The sequence below is a fragment of the Pseudonaja textilis genome, chromosome 1, assembly GCF_049901715.1.
Source record: "Pseudonaja textilis isolate UNSWEBS1 chromosome 1, rPseTex1.2, whole genome shotgun sequence".
Taxonomy (NCBI): Eukaryota; Metazoa; Chordata; class Lepidosauria; order Squamata; family Elapidae; genus Pseudonaja; species Pseudonaja textilis.
The window spans coordinates 195,356,765-195,372,550 of NC_141990.1; the positions used below are offsets into that span (position 1 = coordinate 195,356,765).

The 15,786-nt window shown below is 39.6% G+C and overlaps 1 protein-coding gene across 6 annotated transcripts in view; it reads right to left on the minus strand.

The window, feature by feature from the left end:
- Positions 1 to 15,786, minus strand: part of UPP2 (uridine phosphorylase 2) — a 65,572-nt gene that overhangs the window by 31,827 nt on the left and 17,959 nt on the right. For all 6 annotated transcript variants that reach the window (XM_026697196.2, XM_026697198.2, XM_087920175.1 and 3 more), the window contains exons 4-6: positions 11,546 to 11,660; positions 6,824 to 7,027; positions 2,198 to 2,344 (exon numbers count right to left, since the gene is read on the minus strand). In XM_026697196.2, the coding sequence (XP_026552981.2) occupies positions 2,198 to 2,344; positions 6,824 to 7,027; positions 11,546 to 11,660 (466 nt within the window). The remainder of the gene's footprint in view (positions 1 to 2,197; positions 2,345 to 6,823; positions 7,028 to 11,545; positions 11,661 to 15,786) is intronic.

Sequence of the window (15,786 nt, forward strand, 5' to 3'; positions counted from 1 at the left end):
CTTTTCCGATGAAGCCTCAGTATATGAAGCTCCAGCACAATCCAGCTATCTTTAGGATACACCGGCCATTCAGGTTGAAGAGTCTTACGCTCTCCATAGGAGACTTCTAGTCACAGGAGGAAGAAGAGCAAAATGAAGCCCTACTAGAGAGTCCAGGTGATGAAGAATAGCATGAATCATAGAGCTGAACTGGACCTCATTGGTCCCCGATTCTAGTCCTGAAGAATTCTAAATTCTAAGCAGAGACTCTCGGTTGCCCGAGTAAAGAAACAGCATCTGCCTTAATGAGCATCATCTCCATACGGTGGAAGGAAAATCAGACAAACAGAGAAGCTGCAGAGAGATTAGCCTTAGGCAGGATGATCTTCTCAGGTTGTTTTTTTAAGTAACTAGGCTCTGATAAACAGAGCTAATGAGTGCAGGCTGTGCTCAGGATATTTCTAGTATTTAAGCCCTGCCTGAGGGTACTCAAATACTAGAATAACTTCTCTGATTTTGTGAACAAAGTTCCTTGGAGAACTTGGATTCCTCACCAGACTGGCTTTCTCTGCTTTACCCACCCAGTAATAAACTTTAGTTTATTGATCTCAGACAGAACTGGATTTGTAGGTGTGATTTCAGCTGTAAGCATCTCTGCCAATTTATGATCCTGGAGTAATAATAACTTTGTTAAAGCCATATGGGTTAGGTAAGGAAAACAAAATAGATTGAATAAAAACCAAATGCTTTATGCTGGATCACAACATTTCTTACGGGGTTTTTCAGTACAGCTAAAATATTATACAATATTATTTACTGTATAATATGTTATGTTTTAATAATATCTAGATTTTTTTTCTCTAGATCTCTTTGCTCCAGTGATCATTTAGATATGATAGCTTTACTATGCACCTTTGTAAGTGCTTTATACAATGTTACCTAACACTGTATCTCCAGATTTGCAAAAGTATTGCAGTGTGTGGCTGAATTACACATGTAAAAACATAGTTTGTTCTTCAAATTATAAGTAGCAAGTGGACAACATATCTGATCCAAGGTTGTGTGAATCAATACCTTTCAACGGGAACACTTTTTTTTCCTTTTCTGAATAATGTAGCAAAACTAAACACTAGTAGTGGGTGCAGAGGAGCCAGTAAGAAAGGCATGAGAGTCTAAGTCATCAGAGGAGAGATTTTTGGAAGATTTTCTGTGGCTGAGCAACTTTGCCAAGGGAAAATTTGGACAGCACTGAGTATAACTATGTAGTTGAAAATGCACTGCCTCTTTAATTAAGCTGCCAAGGTGCCTGAAGGCAATGCTGAAGAAGCTTCTGGACCTCAAGAGTTCACCCTCTGAGTTACTATTGTGTAAGGTTATTATCTGTGTAAAATTGGCTGTATATCTAAAATGGTTATTTTCCTGCAAGTAATAGTGCACAGATGTTCTGAGCTTTGGTCCCTCATACGGGAAGATAAAGTCATGTTACCTGCTCATAAATAGAAATACCTCAGTTTGGCAGTAGGCTGGGTTGAAAGGCCTTAGATAGGAGATAGAAAACGCCCCACTTGAGTCCCAATGTTTGGGAAGACCGCAGAGAAGAGTTTCTTAAACTCAAAAGACTAGTCTCTCTCTCTCCTGAAACTAAAACAAAAAGCAGGACTACCCAGGGGAGGAGAACCTCCCAGAAGTCCAGGGGTGGGATTCAAATTTTTTAACAATCGGTTCTGTGGGTGTGGCTTTGGTGGTGGGCGTGGCTTGGTGGTCATGTGACTGAGTGGATGTGGCTTGCGGGTCATGTTATTGGCTGGGCGTGGCCAACTCAATATCACTCACATCGAGGCACGAATCTCCTCGCCTGGCCTCTCATGACTGTGGGGATGCTACAACAGTCGTAAGTGTGAAAAGTGGTCATAAGTCACTTTTTTCAGTGCCATTGTAACGTTGAATGGTCACTCCACACAAGCAAAGGAGGGGAAAAAACTCCAGAGATGTTCCTGAGACAGGAAGTCTAATCCTGCCAAGAATGTAATAAGGGTTAACGGAGAGGCAGTTTCTGTAAGCAACACCAGAATGTTTCCTTCCTGCCTTCCTTACAGGATTAGGCCAGTAATTTCTTCTAACAACCGGTTCTCCAAACTGCTTAGAATGTTAACAACCGGTTCTAGCGAATAGGTGCGAACTGGTAGAATCCCACCCCTGCAGAAGTCCTCTGACTTACCTTTCAGGCCACAAAGCCTGCACATCGCAGCAAATACTGTGGATTCCATTTCTATGTTTCTCACGCCGGCATTGTATGCTCTTTTTAAATACTCTAGCTTTTTTTCATTAGAGAAGCAGCACAAGGCTCCATCTAACCGTCCTTGGCCTTAAAAGGGAAAGGGAAAGAGGAAAATATCAGTGTGTTATGCTTTCGTGCAGCCTGACTTCCACAGCATTGGCTTTTGCAGAGAGAATACTTTCTTCTGAAAGCCTAAAGGCAACTTTACTGACAGCCTACTTAAATAAAAAAAGAAACTCCCATTAAAAAAAATCAACTTTAATAACCTGCTGTTTGAAATACTAATAACTTATCCGCCACATAGTTTTTAACACTTCTGTAAAATGCGAGAAGTGAATGACAGAATAGAATACATAAAAAGAAGGAATGTATAAAATGCCTTCAACGGTGAAGATAATAAATTAAGGCAAATGTGTTCTTTATCGCTCTGTGCTGAGGAAAGCTGCAGAAGCCAATAATGAAAGCAGCACTAGTCCTGCAGAAAAAGACACAGCGGCATATTTGAACCTCCTGCTGGAAGTTCTTTGTAAAGCAGAAAGCTCACAAAACACAACCTCTGGATGCTTTTACTACTTGCTGCCCTGAAAAAAAAACGTCACGCTTTACAATGGCTGGCATTTAATTGGGAGAAGGGAAAAAAAAAACCAAGTTACTATAATACCTTCATTACTGTCCAAACCGCTTTCCATTTGGATAAGTGTCACCTAGCTAGCATGTCTAGGCAAATGTTGTGCTTTTGTTGATGATATTTAATTTTCATTTAATGTTGATTCTTCTTACTAGAGCGTCCAAATTCTCAGTGCCCCAAACACCAACTATTGGCCAGTCTCTCTCTGCATTACGTTTAACCCACAGAGAAAGACGGAGGGAACAACCTGGATGGAAGAGGAAAACTCAATTCCAAACACAACCCACATTTCTGTAAATCAGTCTGATTAACCCTAAATGGAACATTCTAGAAATCTGTGTCTTTGAGGGTGATGAAGACTTCCTTATGGGATGAACATAGTTTGCAAATCAATCTCTTTAATTACTGCTTTAAACCAGTTGCTGATCTCTTTGTATCTTTTGGGGGTTTTTTTTAACCCTACCCTGCAGCAGAACCAACCTATTACAAGCTATTCCATTGCAATTTTGTTTCTGTAGGTGAAATCTCTAAACTGGCTTTCATAAGAGGTGGCCCAAACTCAGATTGGCCAGCCACAGACTCCACAGATGATGACTTCTCTCTGTTTTATCCATTTTGCAAACAGCACTTAATTGTCTCCAGAGAAAAGGTCCTGGGGTATGAGAGGCACTAATGGGTACTTATGTAAATGCCAGACTTCTTGACATTTTTCTTAGGGGAAGGTAATTTGGGAAGCTATAATCCTGTCACAGAAGGTAGCTGGCATGTAATCCAGCTGTTAACATGATGATATGATGATTGACTGGAGGCTCTTTTATTTTAACTGTTTTCTATGAAATGCTTGCATCTTTTAGTCAATGAACTGGCACTGTTGAGGATGCAAATCAAGAACATTTTAGAGTTTCTTAAATGTCATAAAGGAGATGGGAAGCTGGATTAATATCGCAGTGAATTAAAAATATAGCAAAAATACTAGGCACCAGTCCCTAGGATAAACAACAGATGTGCTAATTTAAAAAAAAATTCATTTGAAGAATTTAAGAATCCTGAGATTTAAAAAAATGGGCTTTGCTTGGCATTTGAAGCAAAAATGCCTTGCCTGCACTCCTATAGCTGTATGAATCCCTGTAAAGCTTTTGGTTCATCTTTGAGAGTCTTCCAAAGTTGCCACTAAATAACACTATTTAATATGACGGCAGTGAAAGTTAGACTTTGAAGAAACAGGCTAGGAAGAATATTGATGGCTTTTTTTAAAAAAAAAACCGTTGGTGTTGGAGAAGACTCCTGAGAATATCACAACACTTAGCAAAGAAAAAAATAAATAAACATATCAAAACAAATCAACGCAGAGTTCTCACTTGAGGCACAAACAACAGGCTGAAATCATTCTACTTCAGACACGTTATTTGAACACCGAGCTCTCTACAGAAAGTCTAAAGTTCTAATGCTGGGAAAGGCGAAGGAAGGAAGGGTAGGAAGTTACCACCTACCCCTCTCCTAGAAAAATGAAATATCCTAGGAAATATTAAAAAGGCAGAATAATTCCCCTAAAAAGAGAAGTAGAACTCAGAAGCAGAAACTCACCTCACAAGCAGAAGCTCACCCCCACCTTTGTTAATGGGCAGGCCATTAAGGCCTGGGCCAGAATATTCTACATAACAAAGCCCTCTACCCATCTCACCACCTGGCCTGGGAAGATTGCATCAGCCAGCACTCAGGTGAAACCATGTGGTCCAGACAGACAAAGCCTACAAAGTTAGCTAAGACCCCCGCCCCTGGGAGTCTGACAGCCAATGGAATACATATCTTGCACGGGAATAGGAAACACTAAGGTGGGGCCCACCAGAGAGTGCATAGGGGTCTCTCAGCATCTTGGCCCACCCTTCTCTTTTCACCTTGAAGCATGTGATCATCCTTTTCACCCAGGAATTCCATGCCATGTGGTCCTGTCCACCATTAAACCATCTTTCCAATCAGCCTCCATGTTTCCAGTGTCTTTTTGGAACTGAACCCAGAAATATATTTCTTCCAACAGAAGGAAGGAAGGAAGGAAGGAAGGAAGGAAGGAAGGAAGGAAGGAAGGAAGGAAGGAAGGGCAGGCACGAGGACAACTGGCAACAAGGTGGGTGGACTCAGGTACAGTGATGTTAAGTACACCATTGGAGCGGGTATGAAATGCCAGTCTGGGGACAGATTGTCATGGATTGATCTAGCTATGTGGTTTCTAACTTGAATCCATCCATCAATCAACATGGTACTCTAACAGTTGACAACAATGAGCTGGCACAAAATCAATGTGATGGAAGGGAAAATCATTGAATACACAACGAACATTTTAACTGTGTTGAATTAAATATTCTAAGTGCATCAACTTTAGTTTTTTATTTTTCCCATCCATTTTTTTGGGGGTGGGGGGTTGTCTGGCCTCTTCACTTATTAGACGACAGCTCTTAGACCCCCATTCTCAAAAGCGCTGGTATAAATTATCAGTATTAAAGAATGTTAAAAGTTCCAATTCTGCAATATCTCTAGATTTACTGCTTTGCTGTCGCTGAAGTAATTTCCTTGATAGAAAAGTGGGTAAATGTGACAGATATCTCAGGTGACTTAGCTCTGAAATTCTTTAGGAAAAAAAATGTTCCACTTCTCTCTTACAACTTTATTTTCTACTTTCTAGTGACCATTTTAGGGTTTCAGTCAAGAAATGAAATAATAATTTTGTTTGGTTTTTGTTTTATTTTTTTGCTGTGGTAACTTGTCTTATTTATCAGTGAAACTCCATGGGGCAAAACTAAACTGAAGTTTAATTGTTGTAATTGTCCTTAAAATGACAAGACATATAATTAAAATAGAACCAAAGTATTGATGCAGAGTTGCATTTTTCTTTACTGGCTCTATATTTATTAACAAATCCTATAAAATGATAAAATGCTACCATTTTACTGCCCTCAAAATTAACAAAAGCTTATTTTTAAGAGCAACAGAAGATAGACCACTAAAATGGGGATCCAATAATATTAGTGGGATAATTACCACTAATGATGAAGCCAAATGGATTAGAAAAGTTAAGATTATGCTTAATGATGCTTATTCCTGGTGAAATAATTGCAATCAATATTTTTACTTATCTGGAAGCAAGTTCCATTGAATTTAGTTCTGAGTACTATGGATATGGGAAGAGGTTTTAGCATCAAATTAAAATCAAATATCTTAATTACGGTCTTTGATCAGTCTTTACAATAAAAAAGAAAAGTAGTTTGATACAACAATTTGTTACTGGGAAAGGAGGAAAAACCAACAGGATAATAAAATAACGTATCTAATTAAAAGTTTTGTGCAGTTAGGTAACTTGGTGAAGGTATTTGGCCACCCGATATGTGAGTGTGAGATTAGCATCCCTTAAAAATAGTAAAAAATAAAATGTATAAGTGTGTCCCACATATCTGGAAATGATTGGGGTGATCAGAACACGTCTTGGGGCTTCATAAAAGGACACTGTATGAGGACATGATTGTGAGAGAGGTCAAGAGCAGCGTCTCTGGAAATCAGAGTCCCATGAAATCCTCCCAATAGCAGAACTGATGGGAGAGGAGGTTTTAGCATAAGCATATTTATTTACTTCAAATTCATAAAGGAAACAGAGATCAAAGTGATGCTTCCCCCAAACTGGCTAGCTACTATAAAGTTTTCATATTTTCAATTTTCAGTTAAAAACATGTCACAAGGATGCTTGGGTAACTGGACTTTCTTGTTTTTTTCCTTGAAAACATTTCATTTCTCATCCCAGAAGCTTCTTCAGTTTCAGCTTCGTGAAGGAGAAGTGAAACATTTTCAAGGCAAAAATACAAGGAAGTCCAGCTGCCTTTTGAAAAGCACTTTTGGGACAACCATGACCTGGATAATTGAGAATCTCCATAGCCGCTTAAAATCATGCTTACCCTCATAAAAATCATACGTGCACATTGTATGGCCTATTAGTGTTGGGAAATCCTTTCCGCTGCATTTGAGTAACTCAGAAGCCAAGTCTTGGTCAAGCTCGGTGCTTCGTGTCACCACACGGTCTAGGATCACTTGCTCAAACTGGGGCTTGAAAAAGGAATCCACTGCCACATCTGTTATTACCACAGAGCCAGGCTCAACTCCTAAAAGTTGAAAATACACAGTGAATGAAGAAATATGAATGGGTAACTATGTCCCAGTAGATATTAGAATCTCTTACAGCAGGTGGCATCCCTTAGTTTAGGGGTCCCCACACATGGCCATGGACCAGCACAGCTGGAGGGGAGTGGTGGGTGAGTGAGAGAAACATCATCTATATTTGCATCCATTCCCCAGGACTAGCATTACCGCCTCAGTTCCAGATCAAGCATTAGATTCTCATAGGAGCATAAACCCTACTAGAAACTGTTCATGTGAAGGATCTAGGTTGCATCGTCCTTCTCCTCCAATCTGTAGAAACATTGTCTTCCACGAAACCAGTCCCTGATGCCAAAAAGGTTGGGACCACTGTTTTAGTTGATCTTGGCTATCCCTTAAAGGTAAGGGGTGTTAGATAGTACATGATGTAGGAAGTTACTAAGAAATCTTGAGGCTATAGACCGAACTAGGAAATTGAAAAACCACCCTAAAAGGCAATGACAAGCAACTTCTGTATTATAGCCAAAGCAAAGAACATAGAGATGTCCATGGAGTCACCAGCCACTGAGTTTGACTCAACTCTTTACAATAGGTTTAGCTTGATCCTAGGAATCTGAATATAGCAAAACTGAATATTTTGGTTTAGAGAAAGGTGGAACTGACACCAGTAATAAGTCATTGGTTGTGTCTGCCTGACCTGGCTGATCCAAAGATCCTCTCCATCAGTCATTTATCTCAAGAAGATTGGGCTAAATGCATAAGATTTTGATGGCTCAATTAGTCAGCCAGCAGCCATTTTGCACTATTCTCGGCGGACATGAAGGCAGTTTAGTGGGTGATACTTTTCTTCTCAATCTCTGGGTGATTCTTTTCTTCTCAATATTTTGTTGGAGCAAATAACTAAAACATGCTCCATAAAAACAAATAAGCCCCCACCCCCGTTTATGCCCTGGTCAAACCTGGTGGTGACACAGGCATACTGAAACAAATGCAGAAATGGAAGTCTTAATCATAGATAGTTGAGTGGACACTTAACTGAAAGGCAAATAATCACCATAACACAGGGAGTTAGTTGAGGTACTTAGGTTAACACCAAAGAAATCTAGGTTTTGAACTTCTCAAAACACAGTAACCTTCCCTCTTGACTCAGGGTGAATGAGGGCAATACATATTCTATCAACTAAAGTCTGTTTTAAATTTTGATTATATTTCATTTTATTTAGTTATTTATTAAATTTACATGAGCCATGGTAGTGCAGTGATATTGCAGGTTAATTCTGCTGACTGCCGGCTGACTGCAATTTGCAGCTCAAATCCCACCAGGCTCAAGGTTGACTCAGCCTTCCATCCTTCCGAGGTGGGTAAACTGAGGAGCCAGATTGTTGGGAGCAATAGGTTGACTCTGTAAACTGCATAGAGCAGGGGTCCCCAATCCCCAAGCCACAGCCCAATACTGGGCTATGGCCTATTTGGAACCGGGTTGCTTGTGTGGTGGGCTGGCTCACACACGCATGCAGCTCCACTCGCACACGCAGCATGCACACGAGTGGAGGTGCATGAACAGGTGCTCCAGCCTGTCCAGTTCCCTTTTCCCTCCACCCAGCCAGGCCACCAAGCCACAACGGTTGGGGACCACTGGCTTAGAAAGTGTTGTAAAACACTGTGAAGGGTATATAAGTGCTATTGCTATTGCTACCCGGTGGTGGGGCTCAATTTTGTACTACCGGTTCTGTGGGCGTGGTTTGGTGGGAGTGTCGGGAAGGATACTGTGAAATATCCAGTCAGAGGTGGTATTTGCCGGTTCTCTGAAATATTCAAAATTTCCGCTACCGATTCTCCAGAACTGGTCAGAACCTGCTTAATACCCCACTCTGATGTTACCCATCTCACTCTGCAAAGTGACTGTTAAATTTAGGATTCTGTTCATGCTCAATCTGTTCTATAAGCCTGTATGTATGTGTGTACAGTATGTATGAAGGGGCACAGTGGCCTAGTGTTTAAAGTGGTGGGCTTGCCAACCCAGAAGGCTGGCAGTTCAAAACCCAAACATTGTGTGATTGGGTGAGCCCTCATTCTTGCCCCATTTCCTGCCTACCTATCATTTTGAAAGCGTGCAAACGTGAGTAGATAAATAGGTACCATTTCAGAAAGTAAAAATGTTTCAGAACCAGAAGGTGAGTATACAGAAAACAATACTTCCATCAAGAGACACTGAGCATCAGCTTCTGATGCCATATATTTTTCAGATGAACAAATGGTCACAAGCCACGGTCATCCCCATCTTCAAAAACGGAGACTCCAGCCTAGTTGAAAATTACAGACCAATCTCTTTGTGCTGCGTCACTTGTAAAGTCATGGAATCAATTATTAACCAATCCATCATTCTCCACTTAGAAACAAACAACCTACTCTCTAATAAACAATTTGGTTTTAGGAAAAAACTATCATGTAATCTGCAACTCTTACACTGCAAAAACATATGGACTACACAACTCAATCAAGGCAAAACAATAGATGCAATCTACATAGATTTCTATAAAGCCTTTGATTCAGTGGTACATGACAAACTACTCCTAAAACTAAAATCTTACGGTATCTCTGGATACCTGCATAACTGGATAGATGCATTCCTGTCAAACAGACAACAAATGGTCAAAATTGGGAGCGTCCTATCAAATTCTGTACCTGTCAACAGTGGTGTCCCCCAAGGCAGTGTTCTAGGACCAACTCTTTTCATACTCTACATAAATGACCTCTGTGATCATATCAAGAGCAACTGCATTCTCTTTGCTGATGATGTAAAGCTATTCAACACCACAGACAATACTGCTACCTTTCAAAAAGACCTCGACTATGTAGCAGAATGGTCAAACAAATGGCAACTTCAAATCTCAACAAATAAATACTCTGTCCTACATATTGGCAAAAAAAATCAGAAAATAAAATACAGGCTGAATAGTCAAGACCATGTTGATGATCCAAACTTTGTCAAGGATCTTGCAGTACTCATCTCAAATGACCTAAGTGCTAGAGCCCACTGTAACTACATAGCCAAAAAGGCGTTAAGAGTTGTTAACCTAATCTTACATAGCTTTTTCTCTGGTAATATCACACTACTAACTAGAGCATACAAAACATTTGCTAGACCAATACTCAAATACAGCTCATCAGTCTGGAACCCACATTACATATCTGATATTAACACAGTTGAGAAAGTCCAGAAATATTTCACAAGAAGAGTTCTCCACTCCTTTACTCGTTGCAGAATACCTTATGCCACCAGACTTGAAATTCTAGACCTAGAAAAGCTAGAACTACGCCACCTTTGGTCCGATCTAAGTATAGTATATCAAATCATACATTGCAATGTCCTACCTGTCAATGAATACTTCAGCTTCAACCATAACAATACAAAAGCAAACAATAGATACAAACTCAAGGCTAATCGCACCGAACTTGATTGCAGGAAATACGACTTCAGCAACAGAGTGATCAATGTCTAGAATACTCTACCTGTCTCTGTGGTTTCTTCCCCAAACCCCAAAACTTTAACTTTAGACTGTCTACTATTGACCTCACCCCTTTCATAAGAGGCCTGTAGGGGACGTGCATAAGCGCACCAATGTGCCTACTATCCCTGTCCTATTGTTTCTTTTATTTTTCTTATATGTATCCATGTATTCATAACTATGTTTTTACTTATATCTATTATCTTGTAAGCAATTGACAAATAAATAAATAAATAAATAAATATTGCTTGATAGAACTCAAAAAGGCAGTCATGACTATGGAAGCATCTTCAGACAATGCTGGCTCTCTTGGCTAAGAATATATATATTCTATATCTATATGTTATTTTAAATGTTAGAAATATGATATATGTTATATGTTTGTCCACAATCATAGTGGGCTAACAGGCTTTAGATTAAAGTATCGTCCTCCAGCACCTGTTTAGTCTGTCATGAGAACCAACATAAGGAAGGAAATTAGCTGTCTCAGTTTAGTCTGGTGAGCAGATTCTTTAAAACAGAGAAAATTCATTTACATATTTAAGATAATCTTTTGAGACCTAGAAGCTCTTTTCACTCATTCTGAAAGCACATAAAGCTTTTCTTTTGATTAAAATTAATAGGCTGCTTGCAGTTGAACAAGTATGAAGAGAAGTCCATATTTTAAAGTGCAGGAATTTAATATGTTATAAATGCGATTGCAAAATACTCTTTTATGGTACGGTATTATATTTCTTTGTTTCAGTTAGTGCTCTTCTTATACAGATTCCAAGGAAAATTTATTTTGAATGACTTTAATTTAGAAAGGACATCAAGCCCCATATTTTCAGAGTGATGTTATCTCAGCCAAATACACATTTGTGATCTCTCTGTGTATAGCTTTGCTGCCTGAATTTTGTTGACTTGAAATGTATATTAAAACATGTTGAAAAATTCTCATCAAGATCTGACCTTTTCTGAGCTGTTTTTCATCTGCATCCCCTATACTTGGCAGCAGCAAAACTCTTGGCTTACCTAATCCTCCCGAGGTACCGATGCGGATAATGGTAACATCACAGCATTTTGCATGGTGTAGCAATTTGATTAGTTCATGAAGCATGATAGAAATGGAGGGAATACCCATCCCATGCTGTCAGGAGACAAGGAAAAGAAATAAGAATTTGATACTTTCTCTACAAAACCAATCTGAACTTATACAGGCCGTTTCATAGAAAAATGCATCCAAAATATTGGTGCACAATTAAAGTCTACAATGGAAACACACGATGCATGATCTAACAAAAGCTAAGAGCTCTTAACTTAGCCTTCCCTTATTAAAATCAAATTATAGGAGTTCATTTATGATGCTAAAGCAGTATTCTTTAAAATATGGCTTGGTTCATATATAGTGCTAAGCAACAGTGGCTCGATGCATAGCTTCAATAATTAAAATATGGCTTAGCTGCAGGAATCGAGTTGTTATAGAAAAAAGCAGAATTCCATATGCAGAAGATAAATATATGTATGTGTTTGTATACACACACACACACACATTTACACATTATATATTATATGCATTATATACATTTTATAGATAGGATAGATAGATGATAGATAAATAGAGATAGAGATAGATAGAAATATAGAGATATAAATATAGATATAGTATGTATAGATATAACAGAACCCAGTGGTAGCCATTCTGCATGCCACCTAAATTAACACAGGATTCAAGAATGCTTTGTTGGGTTGTTGTGCACCCTTCTTCAATACGGATGCCTTACAGAGGCTTCAAGCCCCATAATTCTTTGCAATGGCCATATTGCTTCAGGAATCTGAGTGGTGGGATTCTATTTTTTTTGCTACCGGTTCTGTGGGTGTGGCTTGGTGGGCGTGGCAGGGGAAGGATAACTAATAAAATTCCAGTCAGAGATGGTATTTGCCGATTTTCTGAACTACTTAAAATTTCCGTTACCGGTTCTCCAGAACTGGTCAGAGCCTGCCGAATACCACCTCTGTTCTGAGTTGAAGTCCATTCATTTATATAATTTGAGAAGTCGGATGTTCCTTGTAGATGGTAACACAGCACTAACATTCATTAGCATCAAGACTTTCCATAAAATATCTTTGCTTTGTCCAATAGGATGTAAGCACAAATCTTGACCTTATGGACTGGATTACTGCTGACTTAAACAAATACACACACACACACCCTCTGTTAACAAGGAAATATGTAGGCTTTACAAAGTTAGTATACAGTAGTAACCCAAGTCAGATAATATGGTTCAGAGAGGAGACTAGTATAAATCACCATCTTGTCTTCAGTGCTGCAACTACTCCCCCTTTTGACTTACGAGTTGGATTTTTGTTTCTGGCCTATTAATCTTAACGGTCTCTTCTCTCCCAGAAATATAAGCGGGCAATTTCTTTGGAAAGCTTAAACATCTGTTACATCCCACGTGTTTGACGAGCAGGAAAATAATTAATAGAAATAGCAAGAACAAACCAAGGCAAATTTTTGGCAGACTAAAAATTACAAGAAGTGGCAATTTTGAATATTCGAACCATTAGATTGGCAATAATCGCCCAAAGGAGTAGGTGAAGGAAGAGGAAAATGGGAAATTGCTAGTAAATTAATTGTTAAAGTGAATAAAGATGGAGTTGAACATGTTTTCAAATGTGGAAGAAAGGGGTCACTGGGATGATTTAGGCCTTAGATTTTGACCTATTTAAAGATTATTAAATTACACCATTTCCTAGGGTGCAAGCTTCACTGAACATAAGGCGGCATAATGTAAGGAAGTGAAATTGGGGCTGCTACCTGTGCTTTGGAAAAGCAGCTACGGCCAGGCACTTCTATCACGCTTTCAGGCAGGCACTCATACTCCCAGGCATCCATGCCAATGTTATACAACTGCCTGTGCTAACTGAGCCCTTTTCAAGGAATGACTGACATCCAGAGACATCCTCACCCACCCAAAACTTGGAGCTTACAAAAGCAAATGCTAAAGCAGAGTGGGAAAAGAGGTAGGAGTGCCAGAAAAGATGAAAGCAAAGCGCCTACAGACGGGGAAGTGGAGGTGAGGTCTGCAGGTTGACAGCTAGTACAAGCAAGCAAGAGGACTTTCATTCAACTACGAGGATCATAAGCTAAAGCAGGGGTGTCCAAGCTCCAGGGAAAGGTCCAAACTGGACTCCTACCAAGCTATGCTGCTCACTGTAGCTCAGGGGTGTTTCAACCTTGGCAACTTTAAGACTTGTGGACTTCAAGTCCCAGAATTCCCCAGCCCACATGGCCAACTGGGGAATTCTGGGAGTTGAAGTCCATAAGGCTTAATGTTGCTAAGGTTGAAACACCCCTGAGCTACAGTGAGCAGCATAGCTTGGTAGGAGTCCAGTTTGGATCTTTCCCTGGAGCTTGGCAGTAACTAGAAAAGGAGCAACCACACTGAAGCAACACCTCATCCCAATTAGTGCAAGATGTTTGGAAAAAAACAACAGGTTGTATGCTTCTTTAAAGACTTTGAGACATTAGTTTGATCTGAAAATTAAAAGATAAGTATTAAGGGACTGAGTATTAAAGACCTATTTACGTGACAATATCCTCTTGCAAAGCCTAGAAAGGCAGAGTTAACTCAGAGCAACAGCCTGTTGCTGGGGAAGATGTGCGTGACAATGAAGTGTTTTGTATAGATTTGCTATGCTGTGTTGTGTCAGTTCCTGAGAGAGCAAAGAACCCCACATATAAGAAAATGTAAGAAGTTTGTAAAAATAACACTTTGTGGAAAATGGGAAGAGAGCATATATAGTTACATCAAGTCATAGTTAGGCCTGGGTGTTATTTGGGAGTCATCCTGACACTTGTGACATCACTCAGGCCTGCAGCTCTACAATGGAGCTGGAAATCAGGGGTGTCAAACTGGTGGCCTGTGGACCAGATGTGTCACACGCAGACCCCGGCTCCCCCAGCTCAGTAAAGACAAAAAAATGTCGTGATACATCACGATATGTCATGCGATGTGATCAAGTTGGACACCCGTGAGCTGGATGGTGGACAATTGACAACTGGCAAGATGACGATGCTTCACGCTGCCTGAAAAAAATAAACAAACAAGAAACTCACAAGCACAATATGGTCACCAATTTAAAGTGCTTTAAAAATGGTCCAGACAAGATTAAGGAAGGCTCTAGTGATCAATGGCCATTAATTATGAAGGTTATAGCATTAGAAGAAGTATGTTGAGGGCAGGAGAAGAAATAACGGATGAAAACTTATCAAGGACAGAACCAACCTAGAACTAAGGAGAATTTTTCTGACAGTGAGAACAATTAACTACTAGAATAGCTTATCCAGAAGTTGTGGGTGCTTCATCACTGGAAGTTTTTAAGAAGAGGCCGGACAACCATTTGTTGCCTTGAGCAGGGGTTTGGACCTCCAATGTCCCTTCCAATTATGATTTTGTATTCTGTAGTCTGTCTTTTCTGAAGTTTTCAAATATAATCCAGTAGAGCTCTTCTTATCATTTTCATGATTTTTAAAAAAAATAAATAAATGTGGTTTGGATTATGTTGCATTTTTCATAGCATTATTTAAACTATTCTTTTATCTGGTTCCTACCACACACTAAGCAATAGTATAGTTGGAATTTTTCCTTAGCATATGATGTGAACCACCAATTGTGGCTTGCAAATTACCGTTTGTGGCTTGGTATGTAATCTAAACCTGCCAATTGGGGTTTATTTGATAAAACCAAGTTGAAGAAGTCATGGTTCCATGCAAACATGTAATACCTTCAATATCCTTGAAAGAAATTATGTTAAAAAAAAAAAAATCTTCCAGATCTGGGCTGCAAAAATCCAGGTGACCACAGATGGCAGTCAAAAGTTATTTCAAGAAGTCAAGGAGAAAAGAATAGAAATTAAAAAGCGAAACTTAGTGTAGAAGTAAAGAATAAATGAAGGATGGAAAAATGAAACTTAAGTGTAGAAATATAGAATAAATGAAGGATGGAAATATAGGTAATCCTCACTTAGGGACCATAACTGCAACTGGCTACTCCACTGGCTAATTGACACGATTATAAAGTGAAACATCCCATGACCATGACCAACTTACCGATGCTTTTCTCAAGCATTTGGGAGGGCGAAAATGGCCTTCCCGGGCTCCAGAGGCTCTGTGGAAGCCAGAAACGGGCCCATTTCTGACCTTTCTGAACTTCCGGGAGACCTGTTTTTCACCCTCCCCGAGCCTCCGCATGCGCCCTGCACTTACCAGC